Raw genomic sequence first — 19,202 nt, forward strand, 5'->3', positions numbered from 1 at the left:
ATCCCACACCATCATGGTGTCTGAACAGCGTTTGTCTGATCAGTTTGTCTTTACTGGGTCAGATGATTGCTCTGACTGACAGATGTCTCCATATTTTCTAGCTGGATCCCCAGACCCTACAAAGCAAAGACTGGCAAAGAACAGTCATCACCATGAACGGAGTACGTATTACCAGCATAGGAAATGTTAAATCATCACTGTTTTTCACAAATCTTTCTGAAACCACACCATCTTACTTTTTTTTGTTTTGCAAAGGGACAGTTTTTGGCACCACTTTATACTCCAGTGGCCAGTGTAAACATTGTTGAATACGTTATCTAGGCCTGTATAACATGGTAATTACAATGGTTTTTCCAATGATGATTACTGTGGTATAAAGACTTTTCAATATTAAGTGTGCCCCCTGTATTTACATTTACTGTGTTGATGATGTTACATGCAATGGTCTTCATTTCTCTGACTGCTGGCTAATTCTTAACTTCTCTTGGTACAGATTGAGGTGAAGCTGTCAATGAAGTTCACCAGCAGAGAGTTCAGTCTAAAGAGAATGCCCTCGCGGAAACAGTCAGGCGTGTTTGGGGTGAAAATAAGTGTTGTAACCAAGTGAGTGAATAATGTGTCTTTGTTAGCCTCTGTATAATCTCAGCACCCTGAACCAAATCAGCTCATGTTAAGCCTGTCATGAGAGCCTCAGTGTAATGCATACCACATTTCTGTGACCAACACAGATCAGACCTAATATTGCCAAATGAATGGGATACCTCCTCCAACCTCCTTCACTTTCAATGTAAGGCCAGGAATAACTCTCAAAGACATGCCTTGTTTGGGTTTTTCTATTTTCATAGGGAGCCCAAGGCTCTCATGATAATTTGTAAAGTAACTCTAAACTTCAGCCCCTTATGGTCAGGTTTTATTTGAGAAAACATAATTTTATAGTGCTGAAGATGCAATACTGCTGGACGTCTTTTTCAGTGTTCACTTTACTCTACTAGTAGAAAGAAGGCAGCGGCCATTCCTCCATACTGGGAACAGGTTTTACATACTGGGGAACAGGTTTTACATACTGGGGAACAGGTTTTACATACTGGGGAACAGGTTTTACATACTGGGAACAGGTTTTACATACTGGGGAACAGGTTTTACATACTGGGGAACAGGTTTTACATACTGGGAACAGGTATTACATACTGGGAACAGGGAACAGGTTTTACATACTGGGAACAGGTTTTACATACTGGGAACAGGTTTTACATACTGGGAACAGGTATTACATACTGGGGAACAGGTTTTACATACTGGGCAACAGGTATTACATACTGGGAACAGGTATTACATACTGGGGAACAGGTTTTACATACTGGGGAACAGGTATTACATACTGGGGAACAGGTATTACATACTGGGGAACAGGTTTTACATACTGGGGAACCGGTTTTACATACTGGGGAACAGGTTTTACATACTGGGGAACCGGTATTACATACTGGGGAACAGGTATTACATACTGGGGAACCGGTATTACATACTGGGGAACCGGTATTACATACTGGGGAACAGGTTTTACATACTGGGGAACCGGTATTACATACTGGGGAACCGGTATTACATACTGGGGAACCGGTATTACATACTGGGGAACAGGTTTTACATACTGGGGAGCAGGTATTACATACTGGGGAACCGGTTTTACATACTGGGGAGCAGGTATTACATACTGGGGAACAGGTATTACATACTGGGGAACTGGTTTTACATATTAAAGCAGAAAAATTATCTGGATATAGTTTATGCACTACCACAATACATAAACACCAGCTGTGTAGTCAGAAATGAGACACCCAGTTATGCAGTCACAGGTAACAGTAGTGTAAAGTACTGGACTTCTCGTTTCCTGCATTGATCCTGTTTTAATCCTGGTGTGTGTGTGTTTGTGTCCTTGACAGACGGGAGCGGTCCAAGGTGCCCCTCATCGTGAAGCAGTGTGTAGAGGAGATAGAGCGCCGGGGCATGGAGGAGGTGGGAATCTACCGGGTCTCAGGGGTGGCTACAGACATCCAGGCCCTGAAGGGTGCATTTGATGCCAGTGAGTACACAGACCTTGGGTCTCCTCCATAGCAAATAATACGCAGGTTGACATTTATTGTCATGAGTCTTGTCCTGGAGGCAGAACTGAGCGATTTTCCCTTAGATAGGCCAACTGCAAAATCAAAATTGGCTATATTGTAAGAATTTATGACAATAAACATTTGGTTTTTGTTCTCAACATAACTTGAATCAGATTTTATGACTTTGTGGCTGTGACAGCTAGTGAGCACTCTGCAGAGCTGCCTCCATAACAGTGACGAACAACGCTAACCTGCAAATAATACAGCAGGGAGTATACATTGTCATTAATGGATTACTATTATTTATACCGTCTTGCAGCTTACTGTTCCCCCTGATTATCATTTCCTTCCTGTGATTGACAGACAATAAGGATGTGTCGGTGATGATGAGTGAGATGGATGTGAATGCCATTGCTGGAACGCTGAAGCTGTATTTCCGGGAGCTGCCGGAACCTCTTTTCACAGATGACCTGTACCCCAACTTCGCTGGAGGCATCGGTCAGTCTCTCCTTGTAACCTCAAAGCCTACCATTGCTTTTCATATTGTCATTGTGAATACAGCATAAGCGTGAAATTTAACAAACCATTCAACATAGATCGGGTAGTACAGTTACCACAAGAAAAGCTAACTAATTGTATCCTCTTTCAGCCCTGTCAGACAGTGTGGCTAAGGAGAGCTGTATGCTGAACCTGCTGCTATCACTCCCAGAACCCAACCTGGTCACCTTCCTCTTCCTGCTGGACCACCTGAAGAGGTATAGTCCCCCAAAGTGGCATCATGTTCTATTCTGTGACATGAATACAGTCAGATAGCTGTCATTCAAATCCTCTTGCTAATATCTCCTTCCTTTTTCTCTGCATCCCACAAGCTGACACTTCATATCATCTGTGTTCTTACAGGATTGCTGATAATGAGAGTGTTAACAAGATGTCTTTCCACAACCTGGCCACGGTCTTTGGCCCCACCCTACTCCGCCCCTCTGAGAAAGACAGCAAGATCCCAAGCAATGCCACACAGCCCATCACTATGAATGACAGCTGGTCACTGGAGGTTATGTCACAGGTACTATAGTGTCTATTGAAAGTAAGCTTCGATGTTGATTTTTGTTGCTGAGGTAGATTGGGGTACACCACATATTCAAAAACATGTGGACACCCCTTCAAATTAGTAGGTTCTTCTATTTCAGCCACACCCGTTGCTGACAGGTGTATAACGTCGAGCACTCAGCCATGCAATCTCCATAGACAAACATTGGCAGTAGAATGACCTTACCGAAGAGCGCAGTGACTTTCAACTTGGCACTGTCATAGGATGCCACCTTTCCATCAAGTCAGTTCGTAAAATGTATACCCTGCTAGAGCTGTCCAGATCAACTGTAAGTGCTGTTATTTTGAAGTGGAAACGTCTAGGACCAACAACGGCTCAGCCATGAAGTGGCTCACAGAACGGGACGGCCGAGTGCTGAAGTGTGTAGAAATCGTCTGTCCTTGGTTGCAACACTCACTACTGAGTTCCAAACTGCCTCTCGAAGCAACGTCTGCACAAGAACTGTTCGTCGGGAGCTTCATGAAATGGATTTCCATGGCCTAGCAGCCGGACACAAGCCTAAGATCACCATGCGCAATGCGAAAGTGCAATGTAAAGCTCGTCGCCATTGGACTCTGGAGCTGTGGAAACGCGTTTTCTGTAGTGATGAATCACGCTTCACCATCTGGCAGTCCGACGGACGAATGTGGGTTTGGCGGATGCAAGGAGAACGCTACCTGCCCGAATGCTTAGTGCCAACTGTAAAGTTTGGTGGAGGAGGAATAAAGATCTGGGGCTGTTTTTCATGGTTCAGGCTAGGCCCCTTAGTTCTAGTGAAGGGAAATCTTAATGCTACAGCATACAATAACATTATAGATAAATCTGCGCTTCCAACTTTTGTTTTAGTATAATAATGTCCCCGTGCATAAAGCGAGGTCCATACAGAAATGGTTTGTCGAGATCGGTGTGGAAGAACTTGACTGGCCTACACAGAGCCCTGACCTCAAGCCCATCAAACACCTTTGGGATGAATTGGAACGCCTACTGTGAGCCAGGCCTAATCGCCCAACATCATTGCCTTACCTCACTAATGCTCTTGTAGCTGAATGGAAGCAAGTCCCCGCAGCAATGTTCCAACATCTAGTGGAAAGCCTTCCCAGAAGAGTGGAGGCTATTATAGCAGCAAAGGGGGGACCAACTCCATATTAATGGCCATGATTTTGTAATGAGATGTTCGACGAGCAGGTGTTCACATACTTCTGGTCATGTGGTGTATTTGAAGAGCCCATAAATCTGTGATATGATTCTAATTATCCCTTTCCTCTGCTCTGTCCCTTCTCCCCTTCTGTAGGTACAGGTCCTACTGTATTTCCTTCAGCTTGAGAGCATCCCAACACCAGACAGCAAACGTCAAAGCATCCTCTTCTCCACTGAAGTATAGCGGGAGCATGGACATTTCCATCTGAGGAAGAATTTGACAAAATGTTGCTTTCCGTGATAAATTGTTGTCTGTGACCAAGAATGGCTGCGGCAGGAGCTAATTAACAACTTTCTGATCAAAGTGTTACCTGAACGTAACATTTTTAGTTGGTCCAAACTTAGCTCCAACTTGAGAAAGTTTAGGCATAAATTCAGTCAAATTAAAATTATGTTTTTGCTTAACTTGTCTCATATGTTTATTCAACTAGAAATTATTATTTTGGGCCAACTAAAAATGTTAAGTTCAGGTAACACTGATTGAAAAGTTGAGTAAACTAAAAAGGTTCTGGAACCAGTTACTTAGTAATAATTAGTTGAATCCAAAAAATTGTTTTTACGGTGTGCTGAGAGGCAATGGCTGGATTACAGCGCAGCTCCTCTATATGGCCACCAGATGGAGTCAACAGCACATTCCATACTAGAACAAATACTTCATTACGTGACCAAAGCCATTCCAATATGATCGATGATCCTGATGTCATCCTTATCTTGTTGTTGACATTAAAACTGTCTTACATCAAACACAAAGAAATCCATTGAATGTGGTCAGATCAAAGCACAGGCCATTCCTTTATTTGATTTTAAAAGGAAATAATAGTTTAACCAGATGATGGAAGTGAGGCAAATTGTCAACTCCATGATGCAGCTGTTGCAAAAGAGAAAAACATTCTCTCCTACAGTATATTGCACACTGATATTCTGATTAATTTGGGATCTTTAGATATTTATACTTCCATTGTCATTACCACATATTAGGTGTGCTGAGCACTTACAGATAGTGTGTCAAAATGTATTTATGTTACTTATATCTGACAATCAAGTCATTTTAGAGGTACTGGTTATCCACTAATGAGCATAATTCTCAAAACAGAAAGATACAGTAGTTCAAATCCTTATTATGGAGCTAATTCGTTAGGCCTGTTTCATTGTGGAATCATGTGCCATTTTTTTCCCCCCTGTTGAAACACATTGTAGGAAAAATGGATTCACCAGATGTTTATGCAAATGCTGTCTTTATTTTGTAAGGAATGTGAGATTGATTACACTTTTAAGTAGGTATATTTAACATGCAGGCATGTTGATTTAAATATGTTTTAAATATTTTTCTCTTCAACTGCTGTCTATGTGATAGTTTTAGTTAAGAGATTTCTGCCAGGTTATAAAAGTGGACCTCAACCGTCTATCAGAGTTTTGTTATCTTATAAAGGTCCTACATTGGCCTTAAGCATTTCCTCTTTAGGATAATCTATCTTTTGATCTGATTCAATTAGAGGTCATTAATCTGAAAACGCCATCCCTTCACAGGAGGAATTTAGTTTTTATTTCAGAAGGGTTACAACCACAGACTGTTCAGTGCTGTCACATGGAACTGAGACAGAAATAGCACTGAGCTAAGCTTTGTCTCTTTATTACATTTTAGTGGTAGCCTGCCCTGGTATTGATCCACTAATATCCAAATCTCCTGGGTATGAAAACAAATATGGGCATTGTGAAGGGCACCATTGTCTTCTGTTGTGTTATTTTGTTTCTAGTAGAATGTATAATGCGGTTTACTGTTCTCTGCCTGGTGAGCTGTAACTTTGAAAGCTCTTGGAAAATGTATCTGTGCTGGCAAAGTGAAAATCATTCCAAATGTTTACAGATATCTGAATTGAGATGTTATGCAAGTTAAGATACAATTATAGCACATATGAAACTGTTAGGCTACATACAAACAGTCAGTTAGCCTATCAGCAATCACTTAATTGACATCTCTTTTTCCTTACAGATACCGTTGTAGTCATTATCCCAATAATTTATGTACATGTACAATAAAGAGTTCATTTCCATGTGCTTTGTATTTTTTTCTTGATTTTCTGTCGTCTGAGAACACAATTGAACTATATGTGTTGTTCACGTGTTGTATGTAGGCCTACTACACCGTATGTTGATGTTTGTTCTCTTTTCTTCACAATGTATTTAGCTACAAATATTCTTCAAAACAGCTGCATGAGCTACAGAGACTAAATACATGTTCTTCATCAATCTGTTCTGAAAGAGCTGCAAAATCTGGACCCCTACAAATCAGCCGGGCTAGACAATCTGGACCCTCTCTTTCTAAAATTATCTGCCGAAATTGTTGCAACCCCAATTACAAGCCTGTTCAAACTCTCTTTCGTATCGTCTGAGATTCCCATAGATTGGAAAGCTGCTGCGGTCATCCCCCTCTTCAAAGGGGGAGACACTCTAGACCCAAACTGCTACAGACCTATATCTATTCTACCCTGCCTTTCTAAGGTCTTTGAATGGCAAGTTAACAAACAGATTACCGACTATTTCGAATCTCACCGTACCTTCTCCGCTATGCAATCTGGTTTCAGAGCTGGTCATGGGTGCACCTCAGCCACGCTCAAGGTCCTACACGATGTCATAACCGCCATCGATAAGAGACATTACTGTGCAGCCGTATTCATCGACCTGGGTAAGACTTTCGACTCTGTCAATCACAACATTCTTATTGGCAGACTCAACAGCCTTGGTATCTCAAATGATTGCCTCGCTTGGTTCACCAACTACTTCTCCAATAGAGTTCAGTATGTCAAATCGGAGGGCCTGTTGTCCGGACCTCTGGCAGTCTCTGGAGGTGCCACAGGGTTACAATTCTCGGGCCGATTCTCTTCTCTGTATACATCAATGATGTCGCTCTTGCTGCTCCATTCTGTATACCTCTGGCCCTTCGTTGGACACTGTGTTAACTAACCTCCAGATGAGCTTCAATGCCATACAACTCTCCTTCCGTGGCCTCCAACTGCTCTTAAATGCAAGTAAAACTAAATGCATGCTCTTCAACCGATCGCTTCCCGCACCTGCCCGCCCATCCAGCATCACTACTCTGGACGGTTCTGACTTAGAATCTGTGGACAACTACAAATACCTAGGTGTCTGGTTAGACTGTAAACTCTCCTTCCAGACTCACATTAAACATCTCCAATCCAAAATTAAATCTAGAATCGGCTTCCTATTTCGCAACAAAGCATCCTTCACTCATGCTGCCAAACATACCCTCGTAAAACTGACCATCCTACCGATCCTCGACTTTGGCGATGTCATTTACAAAATAGCCTCCAACACTCTACTCAACAAATTGGATGCAGTCTATCACAGTGCCATCCGTTTTGTCACCAAAGCCCCATATACTACCCACCACTGTGACCTGTATGCTCTCGTTGGCTGGCCCTCGCTTCAAACGCGTCGCTAAACCCACTGGCTCCAGGTCATCTACAAGTCTCTGCTAGGTAAAGCCCCGCCTTATCTCAGCTCACAGGTCACCATAGCAGCACTCACCCGTAGCACGCGCTCCAGCAGGTATATCTCACTGGTCACCCCAAAAGCCAATTCTTCCTTTGGCCGCCTCTCCTTCCAGTTCTCTGCTGCCAATGACTGGAACGAACTGCAAAAAATCTCTGAAGCTGGAGACTCTTACCTCTCTCACTAGCTTTAAGCACCAGCTGTCAGAGCAGATCACTGCACCTGTACATAGCTCATCTGTAAATAGCCCATCCAATCTACCTCATCCCCATACTGTATTTATTTATTTATCTTGCTCCTTTGCACCTCAGTATCTCAACTTGCACATTCATCCTCTGCAAATCCAACCATTCCAGTGTTTAATTGCTATATTGTAATTACTTTGCCACCATGGCCTATTTATTCCCTTACCTCCTTTATCCTACCTCATTTGCACATGCTGTATATAGATTTTTGTACTGTATTATTGATTGTATGTTTGTTTATTCCATGTGTAACTCTGTTGTTGTATGTGTTGAACTGCTTTGCTTTATCTTGGCCAGTTCGCAGTTGCAAATGAGAACTTGTTCTCAACTAGCCTACCTGGTTAAATAAAGGTGAAATAGAATAAATAAAAACATCTCATTCATATATACTGTATAACCTGCCCTCAACTCGAGTTTGGCTCTAGATGGAGATAGTTTGGTTGCCAATAGCCATTTAAAATCCACAGAAAAAGAAGATGGAGATAGAAGGGCTAGAATGCGCATCTATGAACGATGCTCTCCAGACCAGGCAAGGCTCTGGGAAGGGGTTTTAATATATGGTAGGGACGTCCCAAGGATCCCGGATTGCACTGACCAATCAAGAATCAGGCTGCTGTTAGCTGCTGCATTGACAACTGAAAAGCATCGTGTCAGATGGACCAATGCAGCTGCAATGGAAATATTGGGATAATCTCCAGTAGCTATCTGTCTCGGCTACAAAGCTGTCTTCAGATGTACTCGCACCCCGGAAGTCATATTTAATCTTCAAGGATCAGATGGAAAAAGCCAAGGACAAGGTATGATTGTTAGCCAGCTAGATAGCTTTTAAGCTAATGAAAACCTTGCAGCGTTCACGTCTCCTGGAACATTCAACTAGCTAGGTGGGTATATTTTTGTCTAACTAATTAGTTGGTAGTATAGCTGAATAGTTTGACACAGCTAACGTTAGCTACCTTAAATAGTTAGCGACGGTAGGTAGCTACGTTAGCTGACAACTCATGAGTGGCTGTATTGATTGATTTGCTTGCTAAAACGATGGCTAGCTAACGTGATTAGAAAATAGAGCTACAAGTAATGTATTCCTTGTCGTATAATGATAACTATGTCTGCTAGTTAGTCATATACAAGCACTGGGAAAACAAGCGTTTGGCTAGGTAACAAAATGTTGGCAGAAAGCTATTAGATTGATAGCTGACAAGTAAGGCAAGTTGGGTGACATTCTGTCAACTGCTCTATTTCAAATGTCATTACATTAGTAACCAATTGTCATGTAATTAAATGTTTGATTCCTTGAACTTGAAGCATGTCACTCTCATTACCGCATGCAATTTAGAGATTTATTTTAAGGCCATACTTATTTTTGTTAAAACGTACACTGTTCTCATATACAGTAGAATAATTGTGAGTCTCTTTTAACTGACATCTTTAATTTGACTTAATGGAATAATACTTTTTGGGCAACCCGACCAAACTCGCATATAAATGTTATAAATCTGTAATTCTCATTGAAAGCAAGGCTAAACAGCTGTTAAAGTTTCGTTTTTGCATATTTTATACTGAACAAAAATATAAACAACGATTTTACTGAGTTACAGTTTATATAAGGAAATCAGTCAAATTAAATACATTTAATTAGGCCCTAATCTATGGATTTCACATGACTGGGCAGGGGTGTGGCAATGGGTGGGCCTGGGAGGGCAGGGGTGTAGCCATGGGTGGTCCTGGGAGGGCATAGGCCAATCTGGGAGCCAGGTCCAACCAATCTGAAAGAGTTTCTCCCCACAAAAGGGCTTTATTACAGACAGAAATACTTAGTTTCATCAGCTGTCCAGGTGGCTGGTCTCAGACGATTCCCACAGTTGAAGAAGCCGGATGTGGAAGTCCTGGGCTGGCGTGGTTACACGTGGTCTGCGGATGTGAGGCCGGTCGGACGTACTGCCAAAGTCTCTAAAACAAAAAATTTCTTATGATAGAGAAATGAACATTAAATTCTCTGCCAACAGCTCTGGTGGACATTCCTGCAGTCAATTGCACGCTCCCTCAACTTGAGATATCTGTGACATTGTGTTGTGTGACAAAACTGCACATTTTAGAGTGGCCTTTCATTGTCCCCAGCACAAGGTGCACCTGTGTAATGATCATGCTGTTTAATCAGCTTCCACACCTGTCAGGTGGATGGATTATCTTGACAAAAGAGAAATGCACACTAATAGCGACAGAAACAAATTTGAGAGAAATACATTTGAGAGAAATAAGCTTTTTGTGCGCATGGAAAATATCTGGGATCTTTTATTTCAGCTCATGAAACATGGGGCCAACACTTTACATGTTGCATTTTATATTTTTGTTCGGTATAGTTTTGGTTTTGTACACCAGCTGAAAATACAATATTTTTGGTTATGGAAAATATATTTCACAGCGGTTTAGATGGTACAATGATTCTCTCACAAACTGAAATTAAGTGAACTATTAGAATTTTAGGCCCCACCAATTTCTGCATAGTGCATCATTAAGCTATATTTTTATGGTCTGCTCTTCAATGTCCTGTCCAAGGAATGTGACTTATGCAATAGGAATTAGGCCTAGCCTACTCCTCCTTGTCTCTGCAGCTTGCCTTTTGGAAAAATGTCCCAAAGTGAAAAATCTTCAGTTCTTGGAAATGTTCCTCTTGCAGTTTGAAAGGAAACCCCTGCCAAACAAAGCACATTCCTAAAGCTGGAGGTTACCTAAGCACTAGCCCTTGGTCATGACTCTCAGTTCCATTATATTACACACAAGTCATTGGACGAAGGCTTCTGTAGGGTAAGTTTTGTTAAGAGCCGCAATGCTCGGTCTGAACATACACACCATCGCTCGCGGTACGGTTTTGGAACCTTATCTTTCATATCCGCGAGAAATAATAAAAAGGTTTCATTGATACACGCCTTTTATAGGGTTAGTGTTCCCACACGGCCATATTTCCATGTTACAGCGCTTGTTTACGGAAAACATACGGAAGACAGAGTGGGCTATCTGTGCTAATTAGTTATCTGTGTCTCCGAACACCTGTAAACGGAAGAACGATGCCACAAAGTTGTCACTGAAAAATACTGTCGGCTGCAAATGTGTTAAAGCGGGTTAAAACAGTCTACAGTTGGGATGTATTTTGGATTTGTGAAATTATTTTGATGTGATATGAAAATAGAGGGATTTATGTTTCTAGAACTGGACCATAATTGAGAATCGATTTAGATGGAGTATTTGGCTGTTTTTGCTTCCAGAGCCAATTCCCCCTTTAAACAGAATATGTTTGTGCATGTGTGATTGTCCTCCTTTGTGAGTGGGCTCCTCCTTTTGTGAGTTGTTAACCAAGTTCCCCTAAACTCTGATACAGACTGTCCTAGCCATGTTTTCTGTTGTATGCATTGTATAGCTCAGTGTTTCCCAATCCAGCATAATAGGTACATGTTAAGTTAACCCTAACTTGGCTGAGATCAAGTGTAGGGTTGCAAAATTCGGGAACTTTCAGTAAATTCCCTGGTTTCCCAAAATCCCATTTGGAGGATCCTGGAATAAGCAGAAAATGTGGAATCCTCCAACCAGGATTTCTGGAAAACCAGGGAATTTATTGAACGTTGCCAGAATTTTGCAATCCTAATCAAGTGTAGTATCTGTTCTTATCAGTTTATTATCTAATACATCCCCCATCGGGGGATTACTTATTAAATTGATTACTTATTAAATAGATTTTTCAAATAGGGAGTGGGAAATGGGAGTTGCTCCACGCATTTCTTTCTTTATTTTACCTTTATTTAACTAGGCAAGTCAGTTATTAAGAACAAATTCTTATTTACAATGACGACCTAGGAACAGTGGGTTAACTGCCTTGTTCAGCATCTACCCAGTATTGGTGTACCCCCGGGAACAGTGCACCACATTTCGGGGTCCACCAGAGGGTTGCCAGTTCAAATCTCTGGTTGGCAACCGGAGGGTTGCTGCTGGTATCAAATCCTAAATGCCATTGCCAGCTGTTGTGCCCTTGAGTATGGCACTTAACCCCCCAAAACAACTGCTTCACAGGTGCCCAGTGTGGCAGCCCCCTCCTCCAACCTCTCCTATCCTGTATAGGTATGTGTGTCTTTTGGAGGGGTTGAGATAAAGTGGAAGTCACATTTCGGTTGGATCTTGTGATCTTAATCTTAAAGGAGAAAGGTCTTGGTTGGATCTGTTAGGACTGGCTCTTCGGCTTTGAAAGATGTTTTAGACTGTGAGATCAGAGGTTAGTAGGTTACACTGTCTGCTTTGTCTCAAACGCAATGATGCCTACTTGTCCTCGCACACATTCATCCTTGTAGGATTTACTCAAAGGAGACGACACCACAGGAAGCTGATGTTATGGAAAGGGAAGTGACTCCCACAGTCAAAGCATGCTGAATAAGGAAGAGGGAGGGGGCAGTTAGGAGTAAATTTGTGAATTTCAATTTATTTATGGTCTGTTGCTCTCTTGCTCCCCCCCCCCACTTTTAATGGTATTGTTAAATAAGCAATAAGGAACACTGACTATGCACAGTTGTCCTTCTGTTCAGCCTTGGATTGAATCCAAGGGTCCCATGCATTCATTAGTCTGACATTGTTGTAGTCAAATAGCATCACTAGCCCATTCATCAGGACCAGTGCTGGGGGGGTGCAATATTAGGAAGGTGTTTCTAATGTTTGGTGTACTCAGTGTATGTTGACTATAAGAAAGCTATTGAAGTATTACTTCACACCTGAACCTGATGGTCTACAGAAGACATTCCATCATGTTACTCTATGAAGGGTGAGCATAGACTGAAGGTCAGTTTATTCCCCAGCCTCTGTCACCCAGTTCCATTCATTCATAGCTACAGAAAAGAGCAGCCCTCTAGGTCCAGGTTGTGTGTTTGGGTGATCTGGTTTGACCCACATCTGAGCTACAGACAACTATAGCCTACCCAGTATGTGTGTTGAGAGCCCATGTCAGCAGCTGGCAACACGCATTGCACAATCCAAACAGAGGTTAGATGGGGGTGAGAACAGGCATACGCACACCTGACTGGAACGCATAGGCTTCAGTAGAACACTCATTGTTGCAAGATGTCCCTATTTCTGTGTTTTTGTTTTGCATTATAGGGGCAACTGTAAAGGAATATTCCAATGCAAATTTTTACATTAATATTCCACTGCCAATAAGGGTGTATGTACTATGTTACTGTAATGTATTTCCCTTTAGATATTTCAACATTCACGGTCTGGCCTGTCTCTTGCCCTCTGGCTGTTCAGGAATGTGTACACTAGATATATTTCAATGGGGGGGTCTGAATAAACAAGCACCTCCCCACCACAGGGTTGCAACACACACACACACTTGCGCACAGCTGAGAGACATTAGGCAGAGTTTAGGCCCACTCCTCATGAGCACAAGCCCTCTGCTGCTCTGCCATAAATGAGGTGAGAGAGGACAACGGGGAGCTGTTAGAAAAGCTCTGGAAAGATCTCATAACTCCAGCACAAGGACCAGACGGCGTGTTCCCTTTATTTGCAACTCTTTGATGGATTATGTCAGTTAGTCTAAAGAAGAAAGAGAATTGAAAGAGTTTTGGCTTCAATTTGGAATTTCTTAATACACCAAACAAAAGAGTTTAGGAAAAGTTAACTTTGTCACAGGCACAGATAATTGTCTTTAACCAGAAATGCTCCCTATATAATTTCTATTTTAAAATGAAGCAAGTATAATATTTACTCTACCTTTTTTTGTCGTCTTAATTGATTAAACAATGAGAGACTTTCCAGGCAGGGAGTTGGAACTTCCATCTGCACCCATCTTGAGAGCAGGCACAAAGACACCCAGAAAGCCTGTTTTGGTTTAATGGTCACATAGGCTATGCAGTGAGGTATAGTATAGCCAGAAGCAGCAGGTTGGGTCGATCGTAGGAATCTTAGGGGAGAGCATACAGAAGAAAGGTTTTTGTTTTTTCAGGATGAAAAAGACTGCCTCATTTGTCCTTTAACACTGTTTTATAAGCTCTGCTGTCATAGATAAAGCCCCAAATACTTTCCCTACCTTGGTCACCATGACAGCAAGGCCAGTTGTCCATGCACCTGGGTGAGATGTGAGCTAATACACATGGATTGTGTATTAAATCTTGATCTGTGACAGTAAGAACTTCTGACCGCGGAACAACCCCAGGTAGACCCAAACCAGCCAGTGACTGCCATCTAGTGGAGTTGATGACAGTCAGGAAATCTGAGACTGAGCAAGATGAATTCCAAAGGAGAATGCCTTGTTTTCCAGACTTGTGGAGATGAGGTGTTTTCCTTTTTATGGCAATTGTTTCAATGAAATGTAGTTGATTGTAATCTTTCCACTGATGTGTTGTCCTTACCCCCTTTGTGTGTCCAGACTGAGGTGTAAATGTATGGGCATCAGAGAGCCCAGTATGAAGAAGACAGGCAGGCCGGTGGGGACTAAGGCTCAGAGTGGAGAGAGGGGGAAGACTGAAGGCACTGCTACAGGAACCACCGGCAAGGCTGCAGCCAAGACCACAACAGCACCACTGTCAAAGGTACACTTCTATTATCCCACTACACTTTTTGTAACTAAGCCAGGTACACTTCTACCATATTATGTATTAGAAACTGGATGGTTTGAGCTCTGAATGCTGATTTAGCCATGGTATATCAGACCGTATAGCACGGGTATGACAAAACATTTCTTGTTACTGCTCTAATTACGTTGCGTCGTGCCTAAGAACAGCCCTTTGCCGTGTTTTTTTGGCCATATACCACACCCCATCATGCCTTATTGCTTAAACATACAATGGCCTAGTTTGCCAACACCCATTTGTACATGTTTACCATGGTACCGAACATTACTAAGTTATTCTTCTGGTGGCTGGCTGGATCAGTGGGAGGGGTATTAAAGTAATCTTTCTCATGTGATTGTTCTTCAGGTTAAAAGCAATGATGATCTGCTAGCAGCAATGGCAGGGGGCGCTCCAGCTTCGAACCGCACTGTGACCAAGAATAAGAGGACTGCCTCCACGGGGACCAGCAATGGTAACCCAGACAGTAAACCAAAGACTAGCACAGGTATTATCTGTTTATATCTTTTATATTAGCTGACTAGCTTCTAATGACCTAGTCTATTTTCATCATATTTATTATTACTCTGCATTTCATGCTTGCTCTGTTCTCTCTTTTTACAAGGTTCCTCAGCCAAACGTGTGACGTCCTCGACCTCCAAGGAGCCCAACTCATCAAGGGATCGTCTGCGGACATCCAGAACATCGCCTAGTAAGAAGCAGTCATCATCAGGGGCAGGGCAGGGAGATGTGGCCCAGGGAAAGCGCTCTCGCAGTCAGCAGCTAGCAGAGTCAGAGGGCCGCATGAACAAGTCTAAATCAGACAGCCAGATCAGTGACAAGGTGGCCCTGGAGGCCAAGGTGGAGGACCTGCTGGGTTTGGCCAAGAGCAAAGATGTGGAGATCCTGCACCTGCGCAGCGAGCTGAGAGACATGAGGGCTCAGCTGGGCCTGGGACGGGAAGAGGTGCCCCCAGAGGAGGGAGAAGGCGGAAGGGGGGAGGAGAAGCCCCTGGAGAGGGAGGTGTCGGCCATCACAGCAGCGGATGTGGAGTCCACGCTGCTCCTCCTGCAGGAGCAGAACCATGCCATCCGTGAGGAACTGAACCTGTTGAAGAGTGAGAACCGCATGCTAAAGGACCGACTCAATGCACTTGGCTTCTCCCTGGAGCAGAGGCTGGATGGCTCTGACAAGCTCTTTAACTACACCTCCCTGAGCCCAGACCTGGCAGCCAGCAGCGGACACAGCGATGGCAGGTGCACTGGTACCCTCACTTCCTCTGTGGAGGGCTCTGCCCCGGGCTCCCTGGAGGACCTGCTGACGGCCCAACAGCACGGTGGTTCATTGGACAACTTGGACAGTGAGTCCAGCGAGGTCTACCAGGGTGTCACATCCAGCGACGACGCCCTGGACGCCCCCTCCGGAGCCTCCTCCTCCTCCGAGTCTGAGAGCCTGCCCAGCCGAGAGCGCTCGCGCCGGGGTAGCAGCGGCAACGCCAGCGAGGTGTCTGTGGCCTGCCTGACAGAGCGAATCCACCAAATGGAGGAGAACCAGCACAGCACGGCCGAGGAGCTGCAGGCCACACTACAGGAGCTGGCTGACCTGCAGCAGATCACCCAGGAGCTGAATGGAGAGAACGAGAGGCTAGGGGAGGAGAAGGTCATCCTCATGGACTCCCTGTGCCAGCAGAGCGACAAGCTGGAGCACTACGGCCGGCAGATTGAGTACTTCCGCTCTCTGCTGGACGACCACCACGTGTCCTACGGCCTGGAGGAGGACATCAAGAGCGGCCGCTACATGGAGCTGGAGCAGCGCTACGTGGACCTGGCTGACAACGCCCGCTTCGAGAGGGAGCAGCTGCTGGGAGTGCAGCAGCATCTCAGCAACACACTGAAGATGGCTGAGCAGGACAACGCCGAGGCCCAGGAGGTGATCGGCGCTCTGAAGGAGAGAAACCACCACATGGAGCGCATCATGGAGTCAGAGAGGCAGGACCGGGGGGCCATGGTGGCAGCACTGGAGGAGTACAAGGCAGCGGTGAGCAGTGACCAGGTAGAGCTGAGCCGCTGCAGGGCCCAGCTGGACCAGGAGAGGCAGAAGGTGGCTGAGCTCTACTCCATCCACAACTCTGGAGACAAGAGTGACATCTGCCAGCTGCTGGAAGGTGTTCGGCTGGACAAGGAGGAGGCAGAGGGCAGGGCTGCCAAACTGCAGGAGGACCTGGGCCACGCCTGCAGTGATGTCACCAGGCTGCAGGACACCCTCAATAAGGTGAGTCCACGCACACACTATCCTACAGAGGTAGTACACTTTCCTTCATCCCACCCTTTTGATGGTTGCTTCTGTCTCCTGTATCCAACTTGTGAAAAGTTCATAAAAGTCCACTTTCCTCTATACCACCTTAAAGTAACTGTCCAGTGTTTTTAATGAATTATGAGTGAAATATTTTTCCTTCAATTGTTTTATTAAGTATGTTAAAAAGCAGCTTTTCTGTGTTTGAATGGTGTGGGTTGTACCCCAACAACAGAATGGTGTGGCTGTATACTGGTCATTAAGAATATTCAAGTAAACAGCTGATTGGCCAGCTCAGCAAATGGGCCAATGTGACATCACGTTATAAAGAAATAGAAAGCATTTTTGAGGTGGGGTTTTTGAAGTATTCTTTTCTTTCATTTATGCTTATACGAGTATAGGACGAGTCAACAACATTATTTGGGTATGAGTTAACAGAATATGAACTTTTTAAAAGTGAGATTTTCACTGGACAGTTACTTTAAAGCTTTCATAGAAATGCATCTGTCTGCTTTATGCACTCACCGGTCAGTTTTAGGTACACCCATCTAGTACCGGGACAGACCCACCTTTTCCTCCGGAACAGCAGAAATTATTCGGGGCATGGATTCTACAAGTCAGAAACGATCCACAGGAATGTTGGTCTATGCTGATGTGATGGCATCACATAGTTGCTGCAGATCAGATGGCGGTAGACCACTGCTACCAACCTATACCGTTGACACCAGGCAGGATTGGTCTTTGGATTCATGCTATTTACGCCAAATCCTGACTCTGCCATCAGCATGACTCAACAGGAACCAGGCAATGTTTTTCCACTCCTCAAATCAGTGTTGGTGATCGTGTGCCCACTGAAGCCACTATATCTTGTTTTTAGCTGATAGGAGTGGTACCCGGTGTGGTCATCTGCTGCAGAAGCCCATCCATGACAAAGATCGACGAGTTGTGCGTTCCGAAATGCCATTCTGCACACGACTGTTGTACTGCGCCGTTATTTGTCTGTTTGTGGCCCGCCTGTTAGTTTGCCTGATTCTTGCCATTCTCCTTTGACCTCTCTCATCAACGAGCTGTTTTCGCCCACAGGGCTACCGCTGACTGGATGTTTTTGTTTGTTGCACCATTCTCTGTAAACCCTAGACACTGTCATGTGTGAAAAGCCCAGGAGAGTGGCTGTTTCTGAGATACTGGAACCGGTGCACCTGGCACAGATGATCATACCACTCTCAAAGTTACTTAGGTCACTCGTTTTGCCCATTCTAACATTCAATTGAACAGTAACTGGATGCCTGTCTGCCTGCTTTATATAGCAAGCCACGGCATCGTGACTCACTGTCTGTAGGAGCGATCCATTTTCTTGAACTGGGTGGTGTACCTAATAAACTGAGTATATACAGTTTTGTGGTTATGCTGCGGGACTTAGAGGTAATTTGTGGTTTAGTAGGGTACCTTGCGTCACCACTTCATTGCTCCAGAGCAGCGCAAGGAGGAGTTAAAGCAGTGATTATGCTTTTGGGTCCTACTGTGACAATGAATGGGTGACATGAAACTGATAATTGTGCACGACCTAAGTATTACTTACTAAAACTGTTGTTACACTAATGTTTTTATTATTTTGTTAGGATTATTTTGCTCTTACTGTAGTCCTGTACAGCGCCTGAGTGGCGCAACGAAATAAGACACTGCATAGCAGTGTTGCTACAGATGCTGGTTCAACACCCTCTACTGGGAGACCCATGAGATGACTAGGATTTTGTTTTCTCTCTCTCTCTAAAAACAGAAATAAATCATTCTTTAATAACAAATTAGGAGATGTCTCACCCCATGTTCAAGAATGGCCTTTTTCTCGCTCATTTTACATTATTTGAAAATTTAATAATCTCCAAAATATTATTGTTTTAAACAAAGTGATTTACTATTAATTTAGAATTATGTAAAAGCCCCTTGGATATTCTCATAGATATATTATTAACCCTGTTATTAGCAGGACAGTAAATATTGGTCATATTGTTCATAGCTCCCGAGTGGCGCCCAATGGGATTGCCTTGCAGTTCTCCAGTTGTATCCACTGAAAGCGTGCAAGGTTCAAAGCACAAGGGCAGGGGGCACGGGATGGGTCGCAGAGCCGTGCACAGAAGACCGACCTAGCCCATGGGGGGGGGGGGGGGGGACCACTACCCCGCCCCCG

General features: G+C 43.9%; 2 protein-coding genes and 1 pseudogene across 7 annotated transcripts in view; all 3 read left to right on the top strand.

Annotated features, from left to right (window-relative positions):
• The window catches only part of LOC106585467 (breakpoint cluster region protein), a 43,519-nt gene extending 37,075 nt beyond the window's left edge, over window positions 1-6,444 (top strand). For 3 of the 4 annotated variants that reach the window (XM_014171698.3, XM_014171696.3, XM_045707185.2), the window contains 7 exons: window positions 102-161; window positions 494-603; window positions 1,944-2,083; window positions 2,469-2,603; window positions 2,755-2,860; window positions 3,006-3,168; window positions 4,484-6,444. In XM_014171698.3, coding sequence (XP_014027173.1) covers window positions 102-161; window positions 494-603; window positions 1,944-2,083; window positions 2,469-2,603; window positions 2,755-2,860; window positions 3,006-3,168; window positions 4,484-4,573 — 804 coding nt within the window. In that variant the 3' untranslated portion in view covers window positions 4,574-6,444. Of the gene's footprint in view, window positions 1-101; window positions 162-493; window positions 604-1,943; window positions 2,084-2,304; window positions 2,604-2,754; window positions 2,861-3,005; window positions 3,169-4,483 lie in introns of those variants that run through there. The other variant, XM_014171699.3, reaches the window with a different exon arrangement.
• Window positions 6,445-8,741: 2,297 nt separating this feature from the next.
• Window positions 8,742-19,202, top strand: part of LOC106585466 (cytospin-A) — a 31,396-nt gene continuing 20,935 nt past the window's right edge. For 2 of the 3 annotated variants that reach the window (XM_014171692.3, XM_014171694.3), the window contains exons 1-4: window positions 8,742-9,025; window positions 14,545-14,707; window positions 15,095-15,233; window positions 15,351-16,996. In XM_014171692.3, coding sequence (XP_014027167.2) covers window positions 14,561-14,707; window positions 15,095-15,233; window positions 15,351-16,996 — 1,932 coding nt within the window. In that variant the 5' untranslated portion in view covers window positions 8,742-9,025; window positions 14,545-14,560. The remainder of the gene's footprint in view (window positions 9,026-14,544; window positions 14,708-15,094; window positions 15,234-15,350; window positions 16,997-19,202) is intronic. The other variant, XM_014171693.3, reaches the window with a different exon arrangement.
• Window positions 11,764-11,924, top strand: LOC123730450 (uncharacterized; annotated as a pseudogene).

The sequence above is a fragment of the Salmo salar genome, chromosome 24, assembly GCF_965601325.2.
Source record: "Salmo salar chromosome 24, fSalSal1, whole genome shotgun sequence".
NCBI lineage: Eukaryota > Metazoa > Chordata > Actinopteri > Salmoniformes > Salmonidae > Salmo > Salmo salar.